General features: G+C 44.9%; 2 protein-coding genes and 1 non-coding gene across 8 annotated transcripts; all 3 read right to left on the minus strand.

The window, feature by feature from the left end:
* Positions 1-3573: 3573 nt before the first annotated feature.
* Positions 3574-16746, minus strand: PNLDC1 (PARN like ribonuclease domain containing exonuclease 1). 6 transcript variants are annotated; one of them, XM_042016417.1, is made up of 19 exons: positions 15718-16746; positions 15151-15208; positions 14956-15029; positions 13979-14012; positions 13731-13800; positions 13011-13099; positions 12618-12724; positions 11176-11255; positions 10068-10205; positions 9397-9466; positions 9059-9144; positions 8782-8837; positions 7032-7099; positions 6131-6184; positions 5873-5915; positions 5249-5348; positions 4622-4797; positions 4357-4455; positions 3574-3787 (listed from the first exon to the last, which is right to left on the minus strand). In XM_042016417.1, the coding sequence occupies exons 1-19, from the start codon at positions 15791-15793 to the stop codon at positions 3721-3723; spliced, it is 1545 nt and encodes a 514-aa protein (XP_041872351.1). In that variant the 5' UTR covers positions 15794-16746; the 3' UTR covers positions 3574-3720. The 6 variants fall into 6 exon arrangements, 5 of the variants coding, with proteins under 5 accessions (XP_041872351.1, XP_041872350.1, XP_041872349.1 ...); XM_042016416.1 differs by having other exon boundaries at positions 7032-7096; positions 13731-13854; XM_042016415.1 differs by having other exon boundaries at positions 13731-13854.
* Positions 16747-16844: 98 nt separating this feature from the next.
* On the minus strand, positions 16845-19768 carry MRPL18 (mitochondrial ribosomal protein L18). Its single transcript, XM_042016421.1, has 4 exons — positions 19613-19768; positions 18987-19167; positions 17315-17549; positions 16845-17047 (listed from the first exon to the last, which is right to left on the minus strand). The coding sequence occupies exons 1-4, from the start codon at positions 19662-19664 to the stop codon at positions 16976-16978; spliced, it is 540 nt and encodes a 179-aa protein (XP_041872355.1). The 5' UTR covers positions 19665-19768; the 3' UTR covers positions 16845-16975.
* Positions 19769-20435: 667 nt separating this feature from the next.
* On the minus strand, positions 20436-20595 carry LOC121659415. Its single transcript, XR_006014316.1, has one exon. It is a non-coding gene; the product is annotated as a small nucleolar RNA SNORA29 (small nucleolar RNA).
* Between the last annotated feature and the right edge of the window lie 289 nt (positions 20596-20884).

Genomic DNA, 20884 nt, shown 5'->3' on the forward strand with positions numbered 1-20884 from the left:
ATGAGCTCCACCTGTCTCTGGGGGCACAGGTCCTGCTTCCCTCCCCACTGCTCAGCCACAGCTTTTGTAACACAGCACTGACACATACTTGTGTGGGTCGCTCTCCACCAGAGCTCCCAGGGATGTGTGGTGACAGCTCTGCAGGACAGAGTGTCAGCCATGCCACACCTCCAGCAAACCAAGGGATCAGAGATTTGGGCTCTCCCCAACATCGCTGGTCTGTATGGCCTTTACAGAGATGTCTTTCAGAGGGCAACTGGGCTGATGCAACATTCCCCTTCCAAAGGTCCTTTGTGGGTACAATCACCCCCTTTTCCTTGAGCATAAGGGTTGTTGAAATACACGCACAACATTTCATGCACTGCCCCTTCACTTAGCCTTCCTGGGAGGGTTCTCCAGTACTGGAGACTACAGCAACCAGTGGAGAGGGGCTGTTGGGAAAAGCCATGGGAAAAAGGGAGACAAAACCAGAAAATAAAAGTCAGATTTGCTGCTGCATATAAAAGAACACCACAAAAATGTGTTAACAGAGCAGTTGCACAGCAGGGTTTTCCCATGTCTAAGGCATATGGAAACATTGTCAGTCGCTTCATCAGCACACAAAGTTTTGACCCAACTGTGGTGCTGCAACACAGCCAAAGCTGCTCTGGCTCGTGAGGGAACCTCCTACCAAGGGGCTGAGCAGTGCTGGCACTTGGCACCAGGCTGTTGCACTTCATTCATCAAGCAAGACATCTGCAACCTCGCTGTTCCAAGGTTTTCTGCTATGATGTCTTTTGAATGAAAGCATATTGTCAAGAAGAATTGTTGATTCACACCGTTTGAAAACATAGAACTATATAAAATTTTCTTCTATATGAAAGAAATGTCTTTTCAGAGAGGTAAATCCTGCTCTCCTGTCCTCCAGTGCCAGTGGGAATCTGGCATATCACCACTGAAGCCATAAGCAGCAGCAAGAACAGAGGAGTATTTAGAGATAGTTCTGCCTTTTCCATGCCTTCTCATTGGAGATGTTATGTAAAAACCCACATATTTAATCTTGAACACATGAGAAAAAGTCAATCTATCAAAAATCAAATTGTTCTTGTAACTAAATATACTCTGATCTGCAGTGTTCCATCTGCAGGGCTATATTTTTAGTGTACACCTCCACAACTTGAATTTTAACATTTTTTTTGTTGAGGGTAGGAATTACCCTTTCAAGCCTTGCAGCTAAAGCACAACTTTCTCACAGTGCCAAGAGGCAGGTGTGCTGCAACTGCTGCTCCAGACTCTGCTGGGGTTTTACCACTGTTTAAGGGAGACAGGTTTGATTTTCTGAGCTGCCAGCCCTCAGAACAACTCAGAAGCTCTGACATGAACCTCTTCAGGGCCAGAGTTAGAAGTCAGGTTGCACCATCATGAGTTGGCCTCACAAGAATCTAAATTATCTCCTACTCCTTGCAGGAGACAGGCAGGAACAGGCATAACCTGAAATACTTTGGATACTTCCAACTTCAGTTAGTAAGAATTCCCTAGTCTGGAGCCAAGGCAACGGCTGAGGTCAGAATGGCCAGATTGACATGTTCAGGAAAATTGTGTCGTGATCAACAGCTGCTCAGAAAAACTTGCAGTTCTGTTCCCACAGCCAAATGTTTCTCCCCTGATTTGTTTGACTAGCCCTCAGCAAACACATTTCATTAGAATTGACTGCCACTACATCTCAATGAGCTCTTTAAGAGGCTCTGAGCAGCGAGTGACCCTTGATTATTAGAGACAGGCAACTTGTTTCTGTGAAGTCTTTCCTTGGAAGATCAGAACATACTCAACTCACTCCGGTTTCTTCATGTTTTTACTCTGCATGTAAACTTAACTGATTTATACTAGGAATATCTAGTAGCTCTACAGCAATTGTTACTTATTTCTCCCAGCTGTAAAGCAGGAAAGCCAGGGCTCTTGATTCACTGCACCACGTTGCCACGAGGTGTGTCTGTCTCTTTCAAACGGAAAACATGGTCAGACCCATAGGCTTTTTCTCCAAAAAAGGGTGAGAGGGTCTCTACTTTTGTTCATGGGGAAGTGTGCTTCTCTAGAGGGTGAGCCAAGAGGGAGAACAGCACTGCAGGGAACTGATTCATTATTTGTGTGCCACTCTGAGAAAAAAAAATGGGAGGAAGGGAACAGAATTTAAAGACAGAACCATTCCTTTGTTCCTTCAAAGTGCATGGTCCCTTAAAAACTGCTGGGCTTCTCATACAGCATCTGTATCTTCATGATCCCCAGACTGTAAAGACTAGATGCAAGTGAGGCTTTGTCTCCCCACATTTAAATAGCTAGCTGAATCCAGACCCCAGAGAACAAGGGTATTACATTTCCCAGATCACAAGCCAAGAAGAGTGTTTTTATGGGAAAACACATGCTGCTACTGTATCTACCACCCAGTGAAAATCTTCCTAAACCTACACAACACAAATAGCCTGCGCTCTCCTTGACACAGGGGGGGTGTCTAATGATGCTAAAAGACAAATTAACATTACAGAATAAACAGGGAGCACACTGGTTCCTGAAGGAACACTGTGACAGAGAACCCCATCACTGAAGGGTTATAAAAAAGGTCATCAAGAAGTCAGTTACTTGTCTTGTAGGAACTTGTTTATGAAACAAGAGCTGTAAACCACAAGCTATGCAGAAGTCGAGAACCGCATCTGAAGATGTGCTGCCCTTTTCCCCTCAAGAGCAGCAGAGCAGCAGGCCCTCAGCAGCAGAAAGCACATCATCTTCAGGCACACCGCAGTGCCCTGCTGTTGCCTTAAGGTCCCCAGCAGCAACTCCCACATTACAGTCAATTAAAGGCAGATTCTGCCTATTAGGTGATCGTGGGCCCCATCCAATTAAGTGTGACTAATGTCATCTAGGAACTATTTTATGGAAACCCTGGATCAACAGGTTATTTTTGAGAAGGAGATGAATAAGAAAAATCTCTGTAGACCGAAGTCCCTGGACTGACAAATACTCCAGCTGTATTAAGAGAAACTGATGCACAAAGCATGTCTCATGCTACTTTGGATAAAGGACTGCTCACATGCTGCGCACTAGAAGCAAACAGAAATGTGTGCTGACTCACATGACCTCTCTATACTCCACAAATTGGAACCTGATAAATTCCACTTATTTGTGTCAAACCTCAGCCACACTGCCACTGAAAAATACCACCGTCTGATACTGCACTGACAGCACTGCAAATTATTTACTATTCCCCAGAATCTGTCATGAGCCCCAAGAGTGGTTTCTCCATCAACTCTGCCCATTTTCATTTGATAAACAGTGACATTTCCCCTGCTTTACAACTGTAGCTAAAAATAGCATCTTTCATTTCATAACTTCCTGAATTTTATCAGCAATGTGTTTTATGCAGCAAGCACCAGCACTGGGAATAAGCTGAGGGTATGAATAGCTGTGAAGAGCCAACACAGGACTAAAGTAAATTAGGCACTGAAACAATTATCTCCCTCTTCAGAAGGTGATGCTTTGAGCAGATTACAAAATACCACAAACTGCAAACCAACACACCCCCTTTAAAAAACACATATCCAGGAAAACAATTCAAAGTTTTGGCGGGTTTTTTGTTCTTTTTTTTTGTTCATTTTTTTTTCATATTTTATTGAATGAAACAAAACAAAACAAACACAAGAAATAAGGTCACTGTTCTTCATGTCTCATCTCTACAGCAGTCGTTTGGAGTCAACAGCTAGAAGTTCCTCCAAGTGCAAAGGCCAAGACAGACCACAGTGCCACAATACCAGAGATTCTAAGGGACAAGAATAATAAAATGCTGTTAGGCTACTTATATTTATGGCTTAATTTTGTGTTTATTAAGCCCTTAGATTCTTTTCCAAACCATGTCAGGCCAGAAATTCACCCTTCATGAGCATTTCTGTCACCATCTCACAAGAGGGATGCACTTTGAACCTGGAATTCTCTCCCACTACCAAGCTTTCAACTCAGCTGTAGAAAAAAACCCCACATCCATCCCACACCTGAGATTCTGCCTCCCTCTCATCAAGCCTAGTAGAGCTGGCTTACAGTTAATTCAGATTACCACCTGTCTGTTACTACAGCATGTATGTGGTTTTGTGCTATCCACGGTGTAACACTCCCAGGGTAACCATGATCAAGATTAAAGTCCAGTTGCCCAGGGCTGAAAGCTCATGAGCAGCCACCCAGCAGTTAGCACGCAAACCTTCTTCTGAGCCCCATTCTCCCCCGAGGGGCTGGCAGGAGGACACTGCAAAGGCGTGGCAGGCTGCTGCTGTGCCAGGGCGTCGGACTTGAAAGGAATGCTCCCCCTCTCCCCATTCCCGTGCTCCCGCAACTCACTGCAGCAGGCAGTTCACGCTCGGCGAGTGCCTCCAGTGGCGATAGACGGAGACCTGCAGGTGAGGGTGGTGCCTGTAATCCCGCAGGACGAGCCTGACGCTGCAATGAAAGCACGGCTTGAGCCTCAGCCCGCAGGCTGCTTGCAGCACCCCACAGCTCAGGGCAGGAATTTCTGTCCAAGAGCTGTCACAGCAGAGAGAGGGTGGGATGAAGGCCTGGATCAGGGGAACAAAGGACTGAAAATCAAGACTTTCTGATCACTTACTGCTTGTACTGACTGGAGAGCAGAATGAACTGGTTCTTTGAAAGCCGTCTGACATCAAAGCGACAACGAGCTTTAAACTCCTGGTAAATCTGTCTCTCAGTCAGCCCTGGCCAGCCTTGGACATGAACAATCAAGGCAGGGGGATGACGGCAGGGAACATCTTCCCCAGAAAAATTCTGGAAAATGGACAACATTGAGACCTATCTGAATTTGGAAGTACTACAGAGGCACTACTAATATAATCAGAAAATATGCAAAACATGACAAATAAATGACAGGTTGTATAATACAGCTGTTGGTGTAATTTTTTTTTTTTTTTTGCCCCAAGATTCATCTAAATATGGTCATAAAAGCAAACTGTCATAACTACCATGGAGAAACTACCTGAGAAACAGCAATGTAAACTGACTAATGCCATCTTACAGAATAAAAGTATGAATGCATTTCACAAAGCAGAAATTCAACTCACTGGACATTTTAAAAGGTTCACTGTGTCACTTGTATGATGACAATTTCTGCCAAGGTGGGCCCAGCACCGGTGGATTCCTCTCCTCTAATGAAGCCATCAAGTAGGCTACTGACCTATGCACCCCACAAACAGGTCACAGACCTGCAATTCATACGCACAATGCTTGAAACACCACCTCGGATGAAATTCACTTTGTTCACATGCTCGGCTAACACGGTGAGATAATGCGAGAAAGAAGGATCAGCCTCCACTGCATCACTAAATCAGAAAACAAAAGAGAACAAAGTTTTGTTTCTCCAGTGCTGCACTGCTCCACAGTGTCAAGCTCTTCAGCTAGTGACAGAATAGGTATTTCAGATCTTAGTATCTTCCTACAGAAGTCAAAAAGCTGCAAGGAAAGGGAACTTAACTGAAGGCACCGATTCACAGAGATTTCAAAAATGGAAACTAATGGAAAATTATTTGACCCTTACCCAAGTGAACTGAACTTGAGAGAGCTTGTTCAAGAATAAAGAAGTCACAACGTCATTTCCCAACCTCTGAGCCATCACATGGCCCCTGATTTCATTTTTAAAATGTCAGCTTTGACATAAAACTACTACTTTCAGATTTATAAAATAAAAATCTAATTAGAACATGACATTTCCAATAACACTTTCTTTTGTCCAAAAGGAAGGCCAGCCTGCGATACAAAAAGTCAGCCAGAGCAAAAGGAAGACTGTTTTTCCATGGGACCCATCCACGTAATGCAATTTTCAGTCAACACTTAAAACATTACTCACTCTGTGGATCTGCACAGTAGCAAATGAGCTGACATCAGAAGAACTAGAAAAAGGAAAAATGAGATGGCATTAGAACACAGCTAGAGAAACAGAGCTAAATACATAGAAAGCAAAAATGCACTGAAGTGCAGTTAAGTTACTAAGAGCAACAGACTGTATATAAACAAGTATTTCTTAACATCAAATAGATGTACAGAGAAGGAAAGGATTGCCAGATCCCAACACAAACTCTGAAGGAGTTTTTAAGAAGCATTTTACCTGAACCACAGAGAAATGCATCATAGCCTGCCTCATGAGGGGATTTCTTCTCAGCTGTAAGTGTTCAACAGAATCAAGAAGAAGTAAACACATTTAGCATGCTGTGAAAACTGCTGCACTGCAGAATCCTAATTCATAAGATCCACTATTCTGGAGGTTCTTTTCCCCCCCCCCAGCTCTGTTTCCTTCCTCACCCTGAAAACTTTAGACTCAGTAAAAAGTCTGTGCTTCTAGCATGCATTTTAAAACAACACCAAAAAAAAAAAAAAAAGGCAGCAGTTACATGAATGTCCGAAAAGCTTAGCACATTAAAAAATTGCAACTTTTATGAAAGTCTAAACCAAACTGTGTCATCTGTGTCATTAATGGTATGGGAACCATTTCAAAACACAGGAGGCCCTGTGGTGCAGGACACAATGCTGCCAGGAGAAGCCAGAAAACATCTGCCTCATAGCCAGTATCACACCATGTCCTGGACACAACCTCCCGCACAGGCTTCACTAACCCTGCACACCAGCCATCGAGCTCCTGCTACTTTGCCATTAGCTCCTTCTACTCTCCCTTCTAAGACAGCTGTTTCCCACCTCCCCTTGCCCCTTCCAAGGGCTGCTGACTCTTCACAGCCACATCATGTTCAGTTCAGCCAACATAGTGTAAATGCTGTCTGTGCCAGCAGCATGATGCAAACCTGCCCTGTGCTACCCTCAGCAGCTACCAGGGACATGCAGAACACACGTCTCAGGAGCCCAGGCTTTGGGTCTGGACTAAAACGTGTATCAGCAGCTCTGGGCAAATTCCGCAGACCCACTGCTATTCAGCCATGCTTTGTATGTGGACATCCACAGAGTCAAACAAACCTCCTTTGATCTATCTGACCTTGAAGATGTGCTTAAGAACATACCATATCTTGAGCAGCCACTTGCAAGAGCTATCACGGGGCACGGTGGACCTTTGGGATTTAGGTTGCTGCTGACGACAAGTGGACATGTAAGATTTTCGTCTTTCCTCAGTATGTCAGAGAAAAGTTACTGTTCTCTAGTGACCTGTAGCTTCATTTCAGAAAAAGCTACTGGAGACTTTAAAAGGAACTTCGGTAGGCCTCTGTGAAAAGGCCAAAATACTTACTTGTGTAGTATCTACCAGTCTTCTTCCTGAAAACTAACTCCTAAATACTTCCATTGTCTCTTGCCTCACTCAAAACTTGTAAGCAGCAAATCTGGTCTAATTGCATACAAAAACCAATGTAAGCAGAACTAAAACTGCAGGGAAAGAGATTGACTAGATGGTTCTATTTGAATGGGGAACTCTGGAGGATAAACAGATACTCCTGGAATGACTGAAATGAAAGAACAAACAACAAGAATATGCAGTCTGAAATTGCTAATAAACAAACAAACAAAACCTCAGAATCCCAGTACTGTTTAAAAAAAAAATATTAATTTTGTGGAGGAACCCAGAGTGCCAAGAATATTTCTCTGCCTGTTTAAGGGTTTTTACCCCCCTGAGCAACACTGTTTTAACCTCCAACCTTGGAAAAAATTACCAACGATCAGACAAGAACTAGAGAATACAGTGGTGTGAATTAGGTGATAGACTACTATGTAAGATTGTCACAGGGTGAAAAATTTAGAGGTTTTGGGCTTCTCTTTGTAGTAAATAGATAAGAGTAAAAAATATCAAAATGGAGAATTGTTGTTGTTCTCTAAACCTTCTTCTCCTTCTTCTACTACTCCATGTTATGCAGTAAAAGTAGTTTGGAATGATTGGATAGAGAATTCCACAGTTCCTGCCCGTGTTACTGAGTAATTGGTAGGAAAGTGAAAATAATGTACGTTTCTAGTAACCATTGGTTAAATTATCTTTAAAAGGCTGTGTAAATCTTGATAATTAGACTTCTCTCCTGCTTTCTGTGCTCTATGTTATGCCTGGGTCATGCTAGTGACTCTGTTCCTCTGATAAGACTTAATAAACAACTATCTGGCAGCATTGAAACTCCAGGAAAAGTCTCAGTTTATCTTTGAAACTCCTTGCAAGAACTTTTAGAAAATTGTCTCCCATCAGGAGGGATTTGATTTATGGCATGGTTCAGTGGCAATTTTGCATCTCCTTCTTGGGAGTAGGGAGTAATGGGAAACAGGCAAAATTTTCCTTTCCTTAGCAAAATTGACATGGAAAAAATTAATTCACGGAAGAAGTGTGAAATAAGTCTCCCACCACATCATGACTAAGCTCACAAGATACAATATCTACTCGTGCTCCATTTGAACATCGTATTTTGTTACTGCTTTGGGCTCAGTGCAGCTGTCTCTTAGGACAGGCATTTGAAATTAGGATGTATTTTCACCAAGAACTGAATCTTACTCATTTCAGAACATAACATAAGCAACATAATTCTCAAGCTGTGTGTACGGCTGTCTGCAAACCGTATCTGTGACCAAGGAATTAACAGTGATTCAATATGAGAAGTGACTCAGAACAAATAATTTACTACACAATTACTTTATAAGAAAGATGTGCAAATCCTTTGCTCTTAAATTTAGAAAGACAATAGTCCCATTGAAAAACATTTGAGAGGAAGGAAATGGCTGACTATGAAATATCTTTCCAAAGAAGACACAGGGATTGCTGAAACTCTATTGCCCACCACTTACCTGCACAGAACTGCATACACCTCCAAAAGACTAGATACTCGAGGAAACAGACATTTCTATAAAAGAAGACTGTATGAGAAAACTGACCAAGACAGACCTTATGGTGAGTTCAATTACTTGCACTGCCAATTTGTTAAATAAAACCTAAAATTAGAACATCCCAAGGCAACACTGAGAACTGGTTGCAGTTCTGTAACCACAGGGCACTGAGGAAAAATATCCCCTCTCTTGGGCGAAACACATTTGAACTTCAAACAAAAAGACCTGTGCATCTCACCTTCTGCACAGATTTTGTTACAGTCTTGGTGTCTATGATGACAGGAAACAGATTGTGAATGTTCCTTTTAAACTCCTCATAGCTTTCTGTAAGCAAAGCACATGTGGAAAAAGGGATCATGAAACTGGGGAAAAGCCAATGGTACTGCAAAGTAATCGGAAAGAGAAGTGACAGCAGGCAACGATGCACTCTCCAGCATTTGGAGCTCAGAAGAGGCAACCAGCCCTGCTGCTTGCTAAGCCCTGCAGGTGTCTGTAGTGACAAGTGGCCACGGCACCTCCTGTTCCACCCCCAGTGCAAAGGCAGCAGCCCGGGACAGCAGCTATGCACAGCAGTACCTGGCAGGGGTCTGTAGAACTTGTCGTGAAGATGCATAAGGTCCATAAACATGTTGTGTCCCACCAGGGGCTACAGGAGGAATGTAAACGTAACAGCCATTGGAGTACATTTCTGAAGAGAACTCAGAGATAAACAAGACAGGCACACTCAACAGGAGTAACCCTTTCCTCCTCCAGCAGACAGCATCCACACACACTCGCACAGGAGTCACTCAGGCTGCAAGGCTCACAGAACTACTGCCTGCAGGAAATCAACTTGTGGACTCTCTGAGAGGATATTGTCTCAGCAGCATTCTATTTTCAGTAGACCTAAGGAGCCAGGTGGATTCTCAGTTCAGCTGAACAATGTTCCAGCGTTCAGATTTATATGCTCACTCACAGGGGCAGGGACAGTCTTTGCTGCACATCACCCACAGTCTTCTAAAGCTGAAATGCATTTGATAGGCTGCATACAGAACATAAGAATTTCCACACAAAGTCAGACCAATGGTCCACATGGTCCAATACCTGGTCTGTCTCATGCTGAAAAAGCTCAGCTTGCCCAAAAGGCAAGAATCTGCTCAGCTTTCTTAGATGGTGACTCAAACCATAACACCAGGATTTTTAATATTGCACTTAACACAGCTAATTAAAAAGAGCTGAAAAATGAGAGTAGGGTTAAGGCATTTTACCTTATTGGCTTTAACCAGTATCTGGAAGAGGTTGGTGAAGCCCCGGGCAGACAGGAGAATGAGCTCTTTCTGACAGTGGTCATAAGAAGAGTTCTCCAGAAGCTGACGATGCTCTGGACTCACTTTTTTTACCATTACCTAAAAAGAACAGTCACTGAGTATCTCAGCCTCCCACGTTAGTTCATTACTTACTGGACTTCAGTAATGCTGAGGTCAAGTTCAGCTTCAAGGCACTGGAGGACAGAAAAACTGCATCCCCTAGGACCTTGGGACTGTCTCACTTCTATATGGAGATCAATGCTCCAGTAACTAAACAGGCCTCCTCAAAGTGAGTCTTATTAGTGCTTCTCTACTTAAGAGGATGATTCCTACCAAAGGGTTTTTCTGAGCACAAATGAACCTAATTTCATTTAACTTGATACCAATATGGCAAGTTCATGCTACCAAAAACCCAGAAACAAACAGCAATCATACAAGCTGAGTCCCCAAAGGCAATGCTTCAGATGAGAAGGCTGGGTAAATCTGACATTCTGGGGACATTGGTTATCAGACCAAAGCAGGACTAATCCAAAAAAAAAAAGATTTCTGTAAGCTAATTCTAAGCAACTAACTGACATTGTACTCATAACCACGGTTTGAGAAGTCCACAGCCATAGTTTTAATACATAAAATATTGCACCAAATGTAAAATACCAGTAGTTAATAGCAAAACAGCAAATCACAGCGTAAAAACCTTCAAAGCAACTTCATGGCAGAAGTAAACAAAGGAAAACCACAAAAAAGGCTAAAACTGTACATTCTTGTGGAGGTATTGAAAGAGGGACCTAATTTTAAGTCTGAAGACACAGAGAGGGTGCCTCCAAAAGTGCTCCAAGCATTTCCATTTAAAGGGATTTAGTGACTACAGGACAAACAGAAACCAGAGTTGCTCGGTTTTCTGTATCCCTTTTCCTAGGATCCCAAAATCAACATTTCCTTCGTCATTGTCTTCTCCTCCTTGACCCTATCATTAAAAGTACAAGCAACATTTCAGACTCCCTGCAAGAATGCCAGTCCCATCTGTCCAGAGAGAAATCCTCTTTTTTAAAGGTCCACATTTCCATCTCACCTTCTTGTCTCCAAGAGGCTCTGTCCAAACATTTTCGAGAGCCTGCCTCAGAACCAGCTGAACTTCAAGCACATGATCGCCTATGACACACACACAAAAAAAAAAGGCAGTAAAAGCAGTAAAAGCTTCAGAGGTACAGGCAAGGAAAAGTGTATTAAGGAAAACACATCATTCTTCTAGACAGATGGACTGACCACATGTTTCTCCCCCAGTGTATAGAAAAATATTTCTCAGCATATGACCCTGGGATATTACCATACACCATGACAGAAAGAAAACAAAACTAACAAAAAACAACATAGACACACACACAAAAAAACAAACCAAACAAAAAAAAAACACCCAGAGAAAAAAACAAAACACAAAGAAGAACCCCAAAAATTACAGTGAAAGTTTCAGGCAAATGAGCTTTTGTAAGTACATGGGGGAAAAGACCAGCTGAAGAGAAGAGGGAGGAAGGCTCCTACTCTGAAAAAGACACTGTCTGGTTTTGGACAGTTTCAGAGAAACAAACCGAGAAGCCAAGCACACAAGGGATACCAATGCATTCTCCCTCACAGCTGATAAGGAACTAACCCAGTCCTTTTCTGAATAGCATTAAAAGAGACACCTGAATCAGTCTTCTTGCTTACTTAAATAAATGTCTTTCTTATCACAGGTGCTCACCATTGCCAGACTCTATTAAAATATCAGTATCATATCTAGCTGACAAAGCAGATAAAAAGCACAGCACAGTCCCCACCCCTCCTATTGCATACTCTGCAAATAAACATAACAGACAAAGCCTTGAATACTCTGCTCTTCCTAACCTTTTCTATATTTTATTCCCTGACCTAGAAGATTAAGTTTTGGGTTGTATGAGTAAACCCACAAATTATTCCTTGCAAAAATTCCCTGTCCTTCAAGTCAGCACAGAAGTTCCTCAGCTCTGCTATAGTGCTCCCAAAACCTAACACAGGGGGTAAGGGGCCTGTTTATCCCCACTGGCATATATGTGTCTCTGTGGGGTTCCCTGTTGCTCCACGTGACAGGCACTAAACTCTGAAAGGAGGGAAAGAAAGTAAACAAAAAACCAGATCACCCAGGATTTAAAACACATAAAAGATTATTCTGATTCAGAGCAACTACTCTAGCAAATTCCCCAGTTGCTGCTCAGAAGCACAAAATGTAAGTCAATGCTCCAAGCATCCAGACATCCACTTAGGCTTCAGAAAGACCCACCACCCCAACAGAGCAGAAAAGCAGAGCCCAGAGATGAACTCCTGACAGGAGCTGAAGTGTAAACTGGGGTAAAGAGTTGTAAAGGCAGGATGGGCACTGGTGCTTTCCCTCTCAACAGAGCAATTTAACAGAAGAAAGGACAGTAGCAGCCCCAGAGATTCACGAGAAGTGATGAAGCCACTCAGAGCCCACAGGTGCCTAAGGGAGGCACTGTTTCATACCATTCAGATCCTGCAGAATCATAGTATCCTCTTCTTTTGCTACAGCTATCCAAGAGGTCACTTCGTCAATAGCTTTCTTCAGGACATCCCTGTCTGCATTGCTAGTGCTGGATGAGAGGAAAGAGGCAGTGTGAGAAACGCTCTTTACAGGTGAAGCCTGTACAGCCTTGTTGCAGGAATGCAAAAGCTTCACTTCCCAGCATGCACCCAATTCTCCACATTGTATCCTGTGACATTGACCGTCCTTCAGAGAGCACGGCATGCTGGAACAGCTGGCAGTGAGGCGTTCAGACCAACATGTTTCAGCGTTTCTACAAAATGTGATCTGAGTGAAGTTGAGCCATGAACATAGTCAGTACCGAGTGAGGAGACACTTCTCTGAAAAGTGCTCACCTGCAGACTTTCCAGGTACCTGCTAAGAGGCGCTGCCTAAGGATCTTCTCCTGTACCTCATTCATGTATGGGATTCCATCTTTGAGGAACTGAGGGGAGAGAAAATGATAGGTTGGTTACATTCCCCTGGATTTTCTCACAGCACATTAGAGAATTAGCAGGTTAGTCAGGACAACCAAATTGTAGGCAATCCAACAGGTATGGAGGAAAGGAAAGGATATTTGTCAACTATAATCAATTTTTTTGCTCTGCTTTTACCTTTCCTTTCATAAGATAATTCAAACTGTCAAGATATCAGATGCTTCCTGCCCAAAATTGCAAAACAGTACTCTTATGTGATGACAGAATCTGAATTTAATGGGAAATGTGGCAATACACAGGATGTAGGTAAACTGATACTTCTGCACCTTCATAGAATGTAAAGACACCCACCAGGGTCTGTTTAGTAAATCCTTGGCTCACAACAGATAGGTTTTTGGGGTTTTTTTGAGGCAGGAGAATCTGTCTGAGGCTGCCAAGGATGTGGTTATTGCCTTTACATTAGTTCAGAAAAAACAGCACTCACTACCCCTCTGTCGATAATGAACTGCATGATGCATTCATAGTTTAGGAAGATGCTATTTACTCCAGAAACCTAACATTTAGGGATATTAATCCTGATTTCTTCTGCAGTTGCACAGATTTCTTCTGTTCTGCAATTCTGGGAGAGAGATTACATACCTTGTTGTAGTCAAAGCCATAATGAGACAGGAACTGAATACTAGATGCAGAGAGGGTGAATTCGACATCCCTTATTCCCAGTGTTGAGGGAAAGAGAAAAAAATTGTATGAATGCACCACATACCTAAAATGAAAAGAAAAATATCTCTAGAAGATAATTACAAGAAATAATTCCACCCGAAGGCAATTACGTATAAAATCTCTACTGCACTATCCTCATTGTAATGGAAAACTGCTTTTTTACTTACTTGCTTGAATTTTCTTTTGAGAATATTGCCAGCCCTGCAAGAAAGAAACCTCTGTTGAGATGGCAGTGTTTAGCTGGATGTCTACAGACAGTGTGCAAATTAGATAAGGGATGTGGGGAACCCCTCAAGAAGTACATGTTTTCCCTTCACAAATGTCACTGTGCCAATCTTAGCACCAACTGCTGGGCCACTCCCCAGATCCCTGAGAGCTGAACAGGACAAGCCTTTACTGCTACGTGGGAAAAGGAGTCAAATCTGAATTAAACAACAAATAGACTGAGCAATGGGCAAGAGGTGAGCTGGTGATGAGTCTCTGACTGTGCATACACAGCTGAGTTTGTGGGTCCAACTACACTACAAAAATGTTTGGAACAAGCTGGGCACCACAGAGGACTGAAACATGGGTTTTACTTACCCAGTTCTTTTTTTCTTCTGTTAATCCCTAAAAGGCACACTAAGATCTTACATACCCCAGGACTTTAAGCAGTATTTCAAACTGTTTTCGAGCTGGCTTCTTGACTCCTTACTGGTTGTTAATTGTCAGTAGCCCTCCTCCACAGGCCCTTTCTCGCGTTGATTTGTTATTTTAGGAATGACAGAAATAGGAGCCTTCATTTTCCTCGTAGTCCCCTTCCTCATCATGCACTGTATTATCAAATGACACAGCTTTGAACAGGAGCTGCTGTCATATGCTTCTTGCTTGCATCCTCTGATTTAAAAGCCTTGCATTTTTAACTGCAACCCTTAAATATGGTCAACTTTAGACCAGTAAAAAGTATATAGCCCACCTGAGTTTACATTATTGATTAAAAAGTTGATAGTGTTAAACATCAAAGGGGAAAAAAAAACCCAACAAGCAAATGTCTCTGGAATGAGTGATTTCAGGTCAGAGCCACCTGCCAGACCCACCTGTTAGCAGAAGCCCAGTTACCTGTAAGACCTCGGGAAATCACTTTCCGTGTCACAGCAGCACTTACCAAGCTGAACAAGAGTGAAGCGCTGAACACTCTGCCTGGCCTTCACATACCGCTCGGCAGGGGAGTCAAACAGGCTAGGAACAAAACCAGAGTTGGGGAAAGGAGAGCAGACACACGAAAGTTTGCTATGCACAGGTTGTTCTCACAGGGCTAGAGCAACAAGCCTTCCTCACATTTCAAGTCCAACAGCTTTACCTGGGCTCGTTGTTTTGTACGGAAGTTGAATGCAAGCCAGTAAACTCCATATCAAGGGCTGTTGAAATGGAAAGAACACAAGAGAATCTGAAACTTGAGGCATGTGCTTCACCAGCAAGAGGAAAGGGCTCTCTCAAACACTTATCTTCACCGTAACCTTTGTCAAATCACCGGCAGCAAGCTCAAGAGAAAAGGTTGCGGGGCTTACACCTCCAGCTACCTCACCCCTGTGGCAGGATGAGGCAGGGACACCTCCCCCACGCCCCTAAGGAAGAGCCTGCCTCACCCTGTGCTGTGTTCGTGCCCCTTTCCCGAACCCCGTAACACCCCAAGGCCCCAGCCCGCCGAGCCGAGGCCACCACCGCAGCCAGGGCTCCCTTTCCAGCCTCGCCTGTTTGAATGCCCGCGCCTCAGCGCTCGCTGTTCTGGGCGCAGCAGCGCCATTATCGGCTGCAACACCCCTCAGCGCCCGGGTCCCTACGTCGGGCAGAGGCCAGCCGCCCCCTGCGCGGCCGGGCGGGGGCCGAGGGCAGCACTGGGGCCGGACGAGACGCCCCGAACTCTCACCCACGAAGGCGGCGCGCAGGATACGCCGCCTGAGCCGCGGCAGGCGCCGGGCAAAGCCCTCGGCGCCCACCTCCATCACCGCCCTCCCGCGGCCCGGCGCGCCTGCGTGCCCGGCGCTGTCCGCGGGGCGGGCCCGATCCACAGTAAGGGATGGGAAAGGCAGCACCACGGGAGCTTCCAGCGTGACCTGAGCGGCGGGAGGAAAAGACGGGGAGGTTTAGGCTGGAAATTGGAGAGGCTGCGGGCCGCCCCGCACAGCCCGCGCTCACAGGGAGCGCAGACACAGCTCCTGCTGCGCGTCTGCCGGAAATACAGAGCGCACAGAGGCCGTCACTGGCTGAGAGTTGTTGTTATTATGAACCAACGACTAGGTAAGAATCCAGTCAAACTGCGGTGTTTTTTTCATTATGTCAGTTGAACGGTGAGGATTTAGTACGGATGCCAGAACCGGGCCGGGCTTACCCCGCAGGCTGCTGTAGCCCGGCACACAACCGAGGTGTTCCCTTCTCCTGCCCCAGAGCCCGCAAACACGAGGCAGCAGGTACAGCACAGGGACACAGCTACACGAGTTGCACTGACCAGGCTGGCCTCCCTGAACTTCCCTGTCAGAGGGGTGCAGACATACTTAGTGTGGGGATTTCACAGCCTGGTCATGCTCGGGAGCTCTGCCGAGCCATCAGGCAGAGACGCTGACAGCACCTGCCTGTAGCACGCAGCCAACACAGGGAGATAATGGCGCTTCTTACTCCCTACAGCAGGCATTTGTGCAGCTTCCCTCCTAGACCTATCCATGTCGTTAAGCAGTTAGAGTCTCAGATTGCAAGAAAGGTGCAAAGATGAGTTAGAGGAATTTAATCTTTTCACCAAGATTAGCACATTACTTCATCACAGTTCTCAACATTCATATAATGACTACATTTTGCTAGATTAGACTGGCAGTGTACAGGGATCAAATATCAAAGCATTTCCAGAGTTCAGGTTAGAACAAAGAAAGTCAAATCTTAAAAATAAAATATATTTTTAAAATGTAGAATTATTAATAAATTCTGTCAGGCTGAACTATGGTAAGTTTATTCTAGCCCTAAAGGTGTTGATCATTTTAGAATAAAGAATATGAAACACTTCTACCCATTTGGAAATATTTTATTATATGATGATACATTTCAACTTTTGCCAGCTCTGGACCTTCCCTCTGCCAGTACACAAACCAAAAGAAGTGATCCTCATTCCTTTGAAAGTCTTCCCAACAATCTCCATTTTACTGATAGAGTCTTCGTGGCTCACGCAGAACAACACCACCCTCCTCCATAGCTTTCTCGAATTCCTGAATCTTGTTTAAAAGATAAACACAAATAAATTTAAAAAATTTTAAAAGCCAGCAGCACTGAAATATCGGTGGGGACACATTACATCGAGGGGCAGAGGGTAATGGCCTCATGGAAGCATAATGCCAGGAACTGCAGCTTGTCAAAGCTACCCTGCTGAGTGTTGCAAGGAGGGATTGTCAAGCCACATAAGAAAATTAATGGTGAAGAGAAGTAAAATTAATACCTAAAAAGGAAAAAAGGGCCAAAGGAATAAGGAGATGGGTACTTGCCGAGTCACAATGGTGTTCCCAGGGGATAATGGCTTTAAAGTTCACAAAGTTGATTCCTGCTTCCAAACAGCGCTGTGCCATTACACGGCCAAGGTTTTTGCATGCAGCTACTCCCTTGGGACTGTATAAGTGTCTCTTTATGGCCCACTCTCGGGTAGAGGCAGATACCACAACATCCCCGTTAGAGCGCTCAACAAAGGCTTCCACGTAATGCTGCGTCCGCTCGAGCCGTAATCTGAGTGCAGGAAAGAAATAACATGGGATTATAATGTCTTTTCCAGAGAACACAGTCAAATGCTTACATTTTATTAAATAAATAATGTACTGGTGTATTACATTATATTGTAATTTTACTTATTAAGACATATAATAGGACTCAGTAGGGAGCAAAGGGTTAAAAGCAGAAGAATGGTGAGGAAGATTTGCTCAAGTGACCTTGCAGCTGGGAATGGAAAGGCCTGCAGAATAACATTGTGGGAAACCCCATGTATTATGCCTACTGATGTTTATCCTCTGTCTGTTTTGAGAAGTAGAATCTCTGTGTGGACATAACATAGGTGTTTGAAGAGACTTGGAGGCACTCTCATGGATGTGCTTGAGCTCCCTGTTTTGATAGGCAGAAGATCAAAGCTCGGAGATCATAAAAAGCATGGGGGAGAGCACAGCACGATGGTAAGCCTAAATGCTCTTAATAAATGGGTGCAAACAGCAGGCCCACCACCTGCACAGATCAGGCCTAACAATGCCTGCATTCCCACCTGTGTGTCTCTGCCTTGGTGTTGCCTTGGGATCCTCCAGTTAGAGAGGCAGTGAAATAAATGTACTCTTTGCATTTCAGCCGTAGTTTTGTGGTTGTTCCCGCTGCCTGCCTGTGTTGACTCACACAACTCCTGTTACTAGCTCAGAAGAGTGAAATTCCAAGAGCAACTTTTCATCAGTTACTCAGGGCCACAGTCCTACATTGCCTCAGACCAGCACCACTCCAAACTAAGCACTGTACACCTGCACAGTGTGGAACAGATCTATGTATGATGAGAAGAACTGCTCCAGCAGAAATGGAACTTTAAGGTCACTATGTAGTCCCTTTAAGGCTTGTGCTGACACAGCAGATAACTACTTCTTGACATCTGCAATTGGCAGAAAGTACCTCATAAGCTTCCACACATAACAATAGATTATTTATTAGGAGCAACTATTTCTTATTGTACTGTACAGTATCGGCTTTCCTGGTATGAACAAACTGGATGGGGCTCTCTGCACAAGAACAAAATAAAGACTTTGAAATGCTAGCTTAAAATGAACTTAAAAAAAACAAACCAAAACCCACAAACATAAAACAACTCCAGACAGACTATTATGGTGCCTCAAATAAAACAATGAAGCATAGTAAGCACAGGAGTAAGAGAATCCCGAGTTAAAAAGCTGTTGCTTAAGCAACATTACTGTTGCCTTAACAACAGATGGAAAAATCTTGACTACATATGCTGACTTTCACATGCTGCTAGTCCACTGTTCTCTGAACACAGAAGACACCTGCTGATTAGGAAACACTAATGTGATAACTGATTCAGCAACCCAAAATACACATTTTGTATGTGGGTTTCTGGGATTTGTTTTGGTATGGTTTTTTTCTTTTGGAGTCTTCATTTCTGGCAGTGACTTCCTGACTGACCTGTGCCAGAACTCACGCTTTGGCCAAGTTGTCTTCCAGCCACGCTCCTTCCTAGCCAGGGCCATCTGCTCCAAGTTCCGAGGATTTCTGTTAGTGAAGTTTGGGGCAACGACCTCATTTTCACTTGTGTCCACTTCGGGCTCAGTTTTCAGACTGGCTGTAGTTGATGCAAAACGAAGACCTTGGGAGGGAGAGCAGATAAAAAAGCACCAAAGATTAAAACAACATGTAGTGCAGACAGTAGAATGGATACAGTACAGAATGACACAGCTTAGAGAAGTCAGCAGGGCAAAATCATCTTGCTTTTAGTTTTTGAGCACTTAACAGGTGGATGACAAGACCTCGACCTGTTTCCCCAGTTTATGAGGTGAACTGCAAGTATACTAACGCCGTTTCTGAGCTCGTACATAAAATACAAACTCGCGTGACTAGGACCAAGGCTTTACAAAACACTCAAAGCGAAGTACACAAGGAACCAGAGACATCACTACCAAATAACAAGGTATAAACCCTTCATCCTTGGCACAGCAGCACCGCCAAGACCCCCGGCCGCCGGATCGCCCCAGGAGCACGGAGGTCGCGGAGCCGCCGCCGGGAAAGGCCGGCACGGCGAGCCCTGGGCTTACCCGCTGCACGGAGCCCACCGGCCGGCAGCAGCAGGCGGCTGCTCAGCGCCATGGGGAGCAGGACCGGCCAGAGCCCCGGGCGGCCGTCACTCCCCTCCCTCCGCTCGGGAACACCCGGGCGCCGCCATGCGCGAGGGGCGGCGCTTCCCGCGGAAGCGGCCGCGGGAGTTCCGCCGCCGGCGGGGTCGGGCGGAAGCGCCGAGCGCGGGGCCGCTCCCGGTGCGCCGGCAGAGCCGCCCCCGGCGCCCGCTCCCCGGGGAAGGGTGCCCGTGTGTCACTCGCATCTCACAAAATAGAGCAGAAAACACTTCCCCGACTCGGGGAATCATGTTTTAACTTTTCCCCATGGAAAGAGGGCTTTAGGAAATGCCGGCCTCCAGAGACTGGGTCGGCGTTTTCTGGAGCGGGTCTAAGGAAGAGGAATCAAGGCGCGGAAGGGAAAGGGGAGTGGGTGAGAGCAACAATAGGTGTTTCGGGAACTACCATCATCCTGTTTTAGGCTTCTTTCCAACAACTCCTGCAGCACACAGGTACAGCAGAGCTTCTCTGCCTTCTCAAAGCATCCTTCTGCAAGCCTGACCATGCAGGAACCCTACTTTGGGGCTGTATTTAACTGCTGTAGTCCTGAAAATGCATTTAATGACCCATCTAAGAGCAAATTGTGTTGAAAGGCTGAAGGCCTGGTGAGAGACCCTGGCACCACCTGACAGATGAACTCTGGACACTGCTGTAGGAGGCAGGCATAGCTCTGGCTGTGCAGGTCATGCCTGGCCCCTTAAGGTACCTGTTTGTCGAAATACAAGAAGCCTGTTCACAACACGTGCTATGAATCTGCACCCATTACATGCCCATACTGACCATTGCCCCTTCCCCATCTCCCCACCGCTCCCTGAGACTTTTCCCTCAGACTGTGGCAAGTTTTTTCTATCCTATAAGCACAGCCACTTAACCTAGACATTGAAAAGCGGTAGGAAAATGGGAACAGTTACGGCTCAGAGACCTTCAAACAATACAATGCTGCCATTATCAAGTGCAGTCGTAGTCACGACTTAAGTAATTCTCATTAAAATTGTTTTGCCTAAAGTATCATCAGAGTATTTGAATCTCAGTTTCTCCAGGAAGCAGGTCTTCAGCTTCTCCATCTTTTGGAATCTCAGAACCTGAGATCGGTCTCGGAATTCGCAGCCTTCCCCCAGGACTCGGGGTACAATCCTGAGCAACGGGTAGCGTGTTTGAGGACCGCAGTTACAGACACGCATGCCGAGGCCCCCA

Source organism: Corvus kubaryi, unplaced genomic scaffold (assembly GCF_017639235.1).
Source record: "Corvus kubaryi isolate FWS band 111438036 unplaced genomic scaffold, C.kubaryi_AGA036_p1.0 split3-73, whole genome shotgun sequence".
Lineage (NCBI taxonomy): Eukaryota > Metazoa > Chordata > Aves > Passeriformes > Corvidae > Corvus > Corvus kubaryi.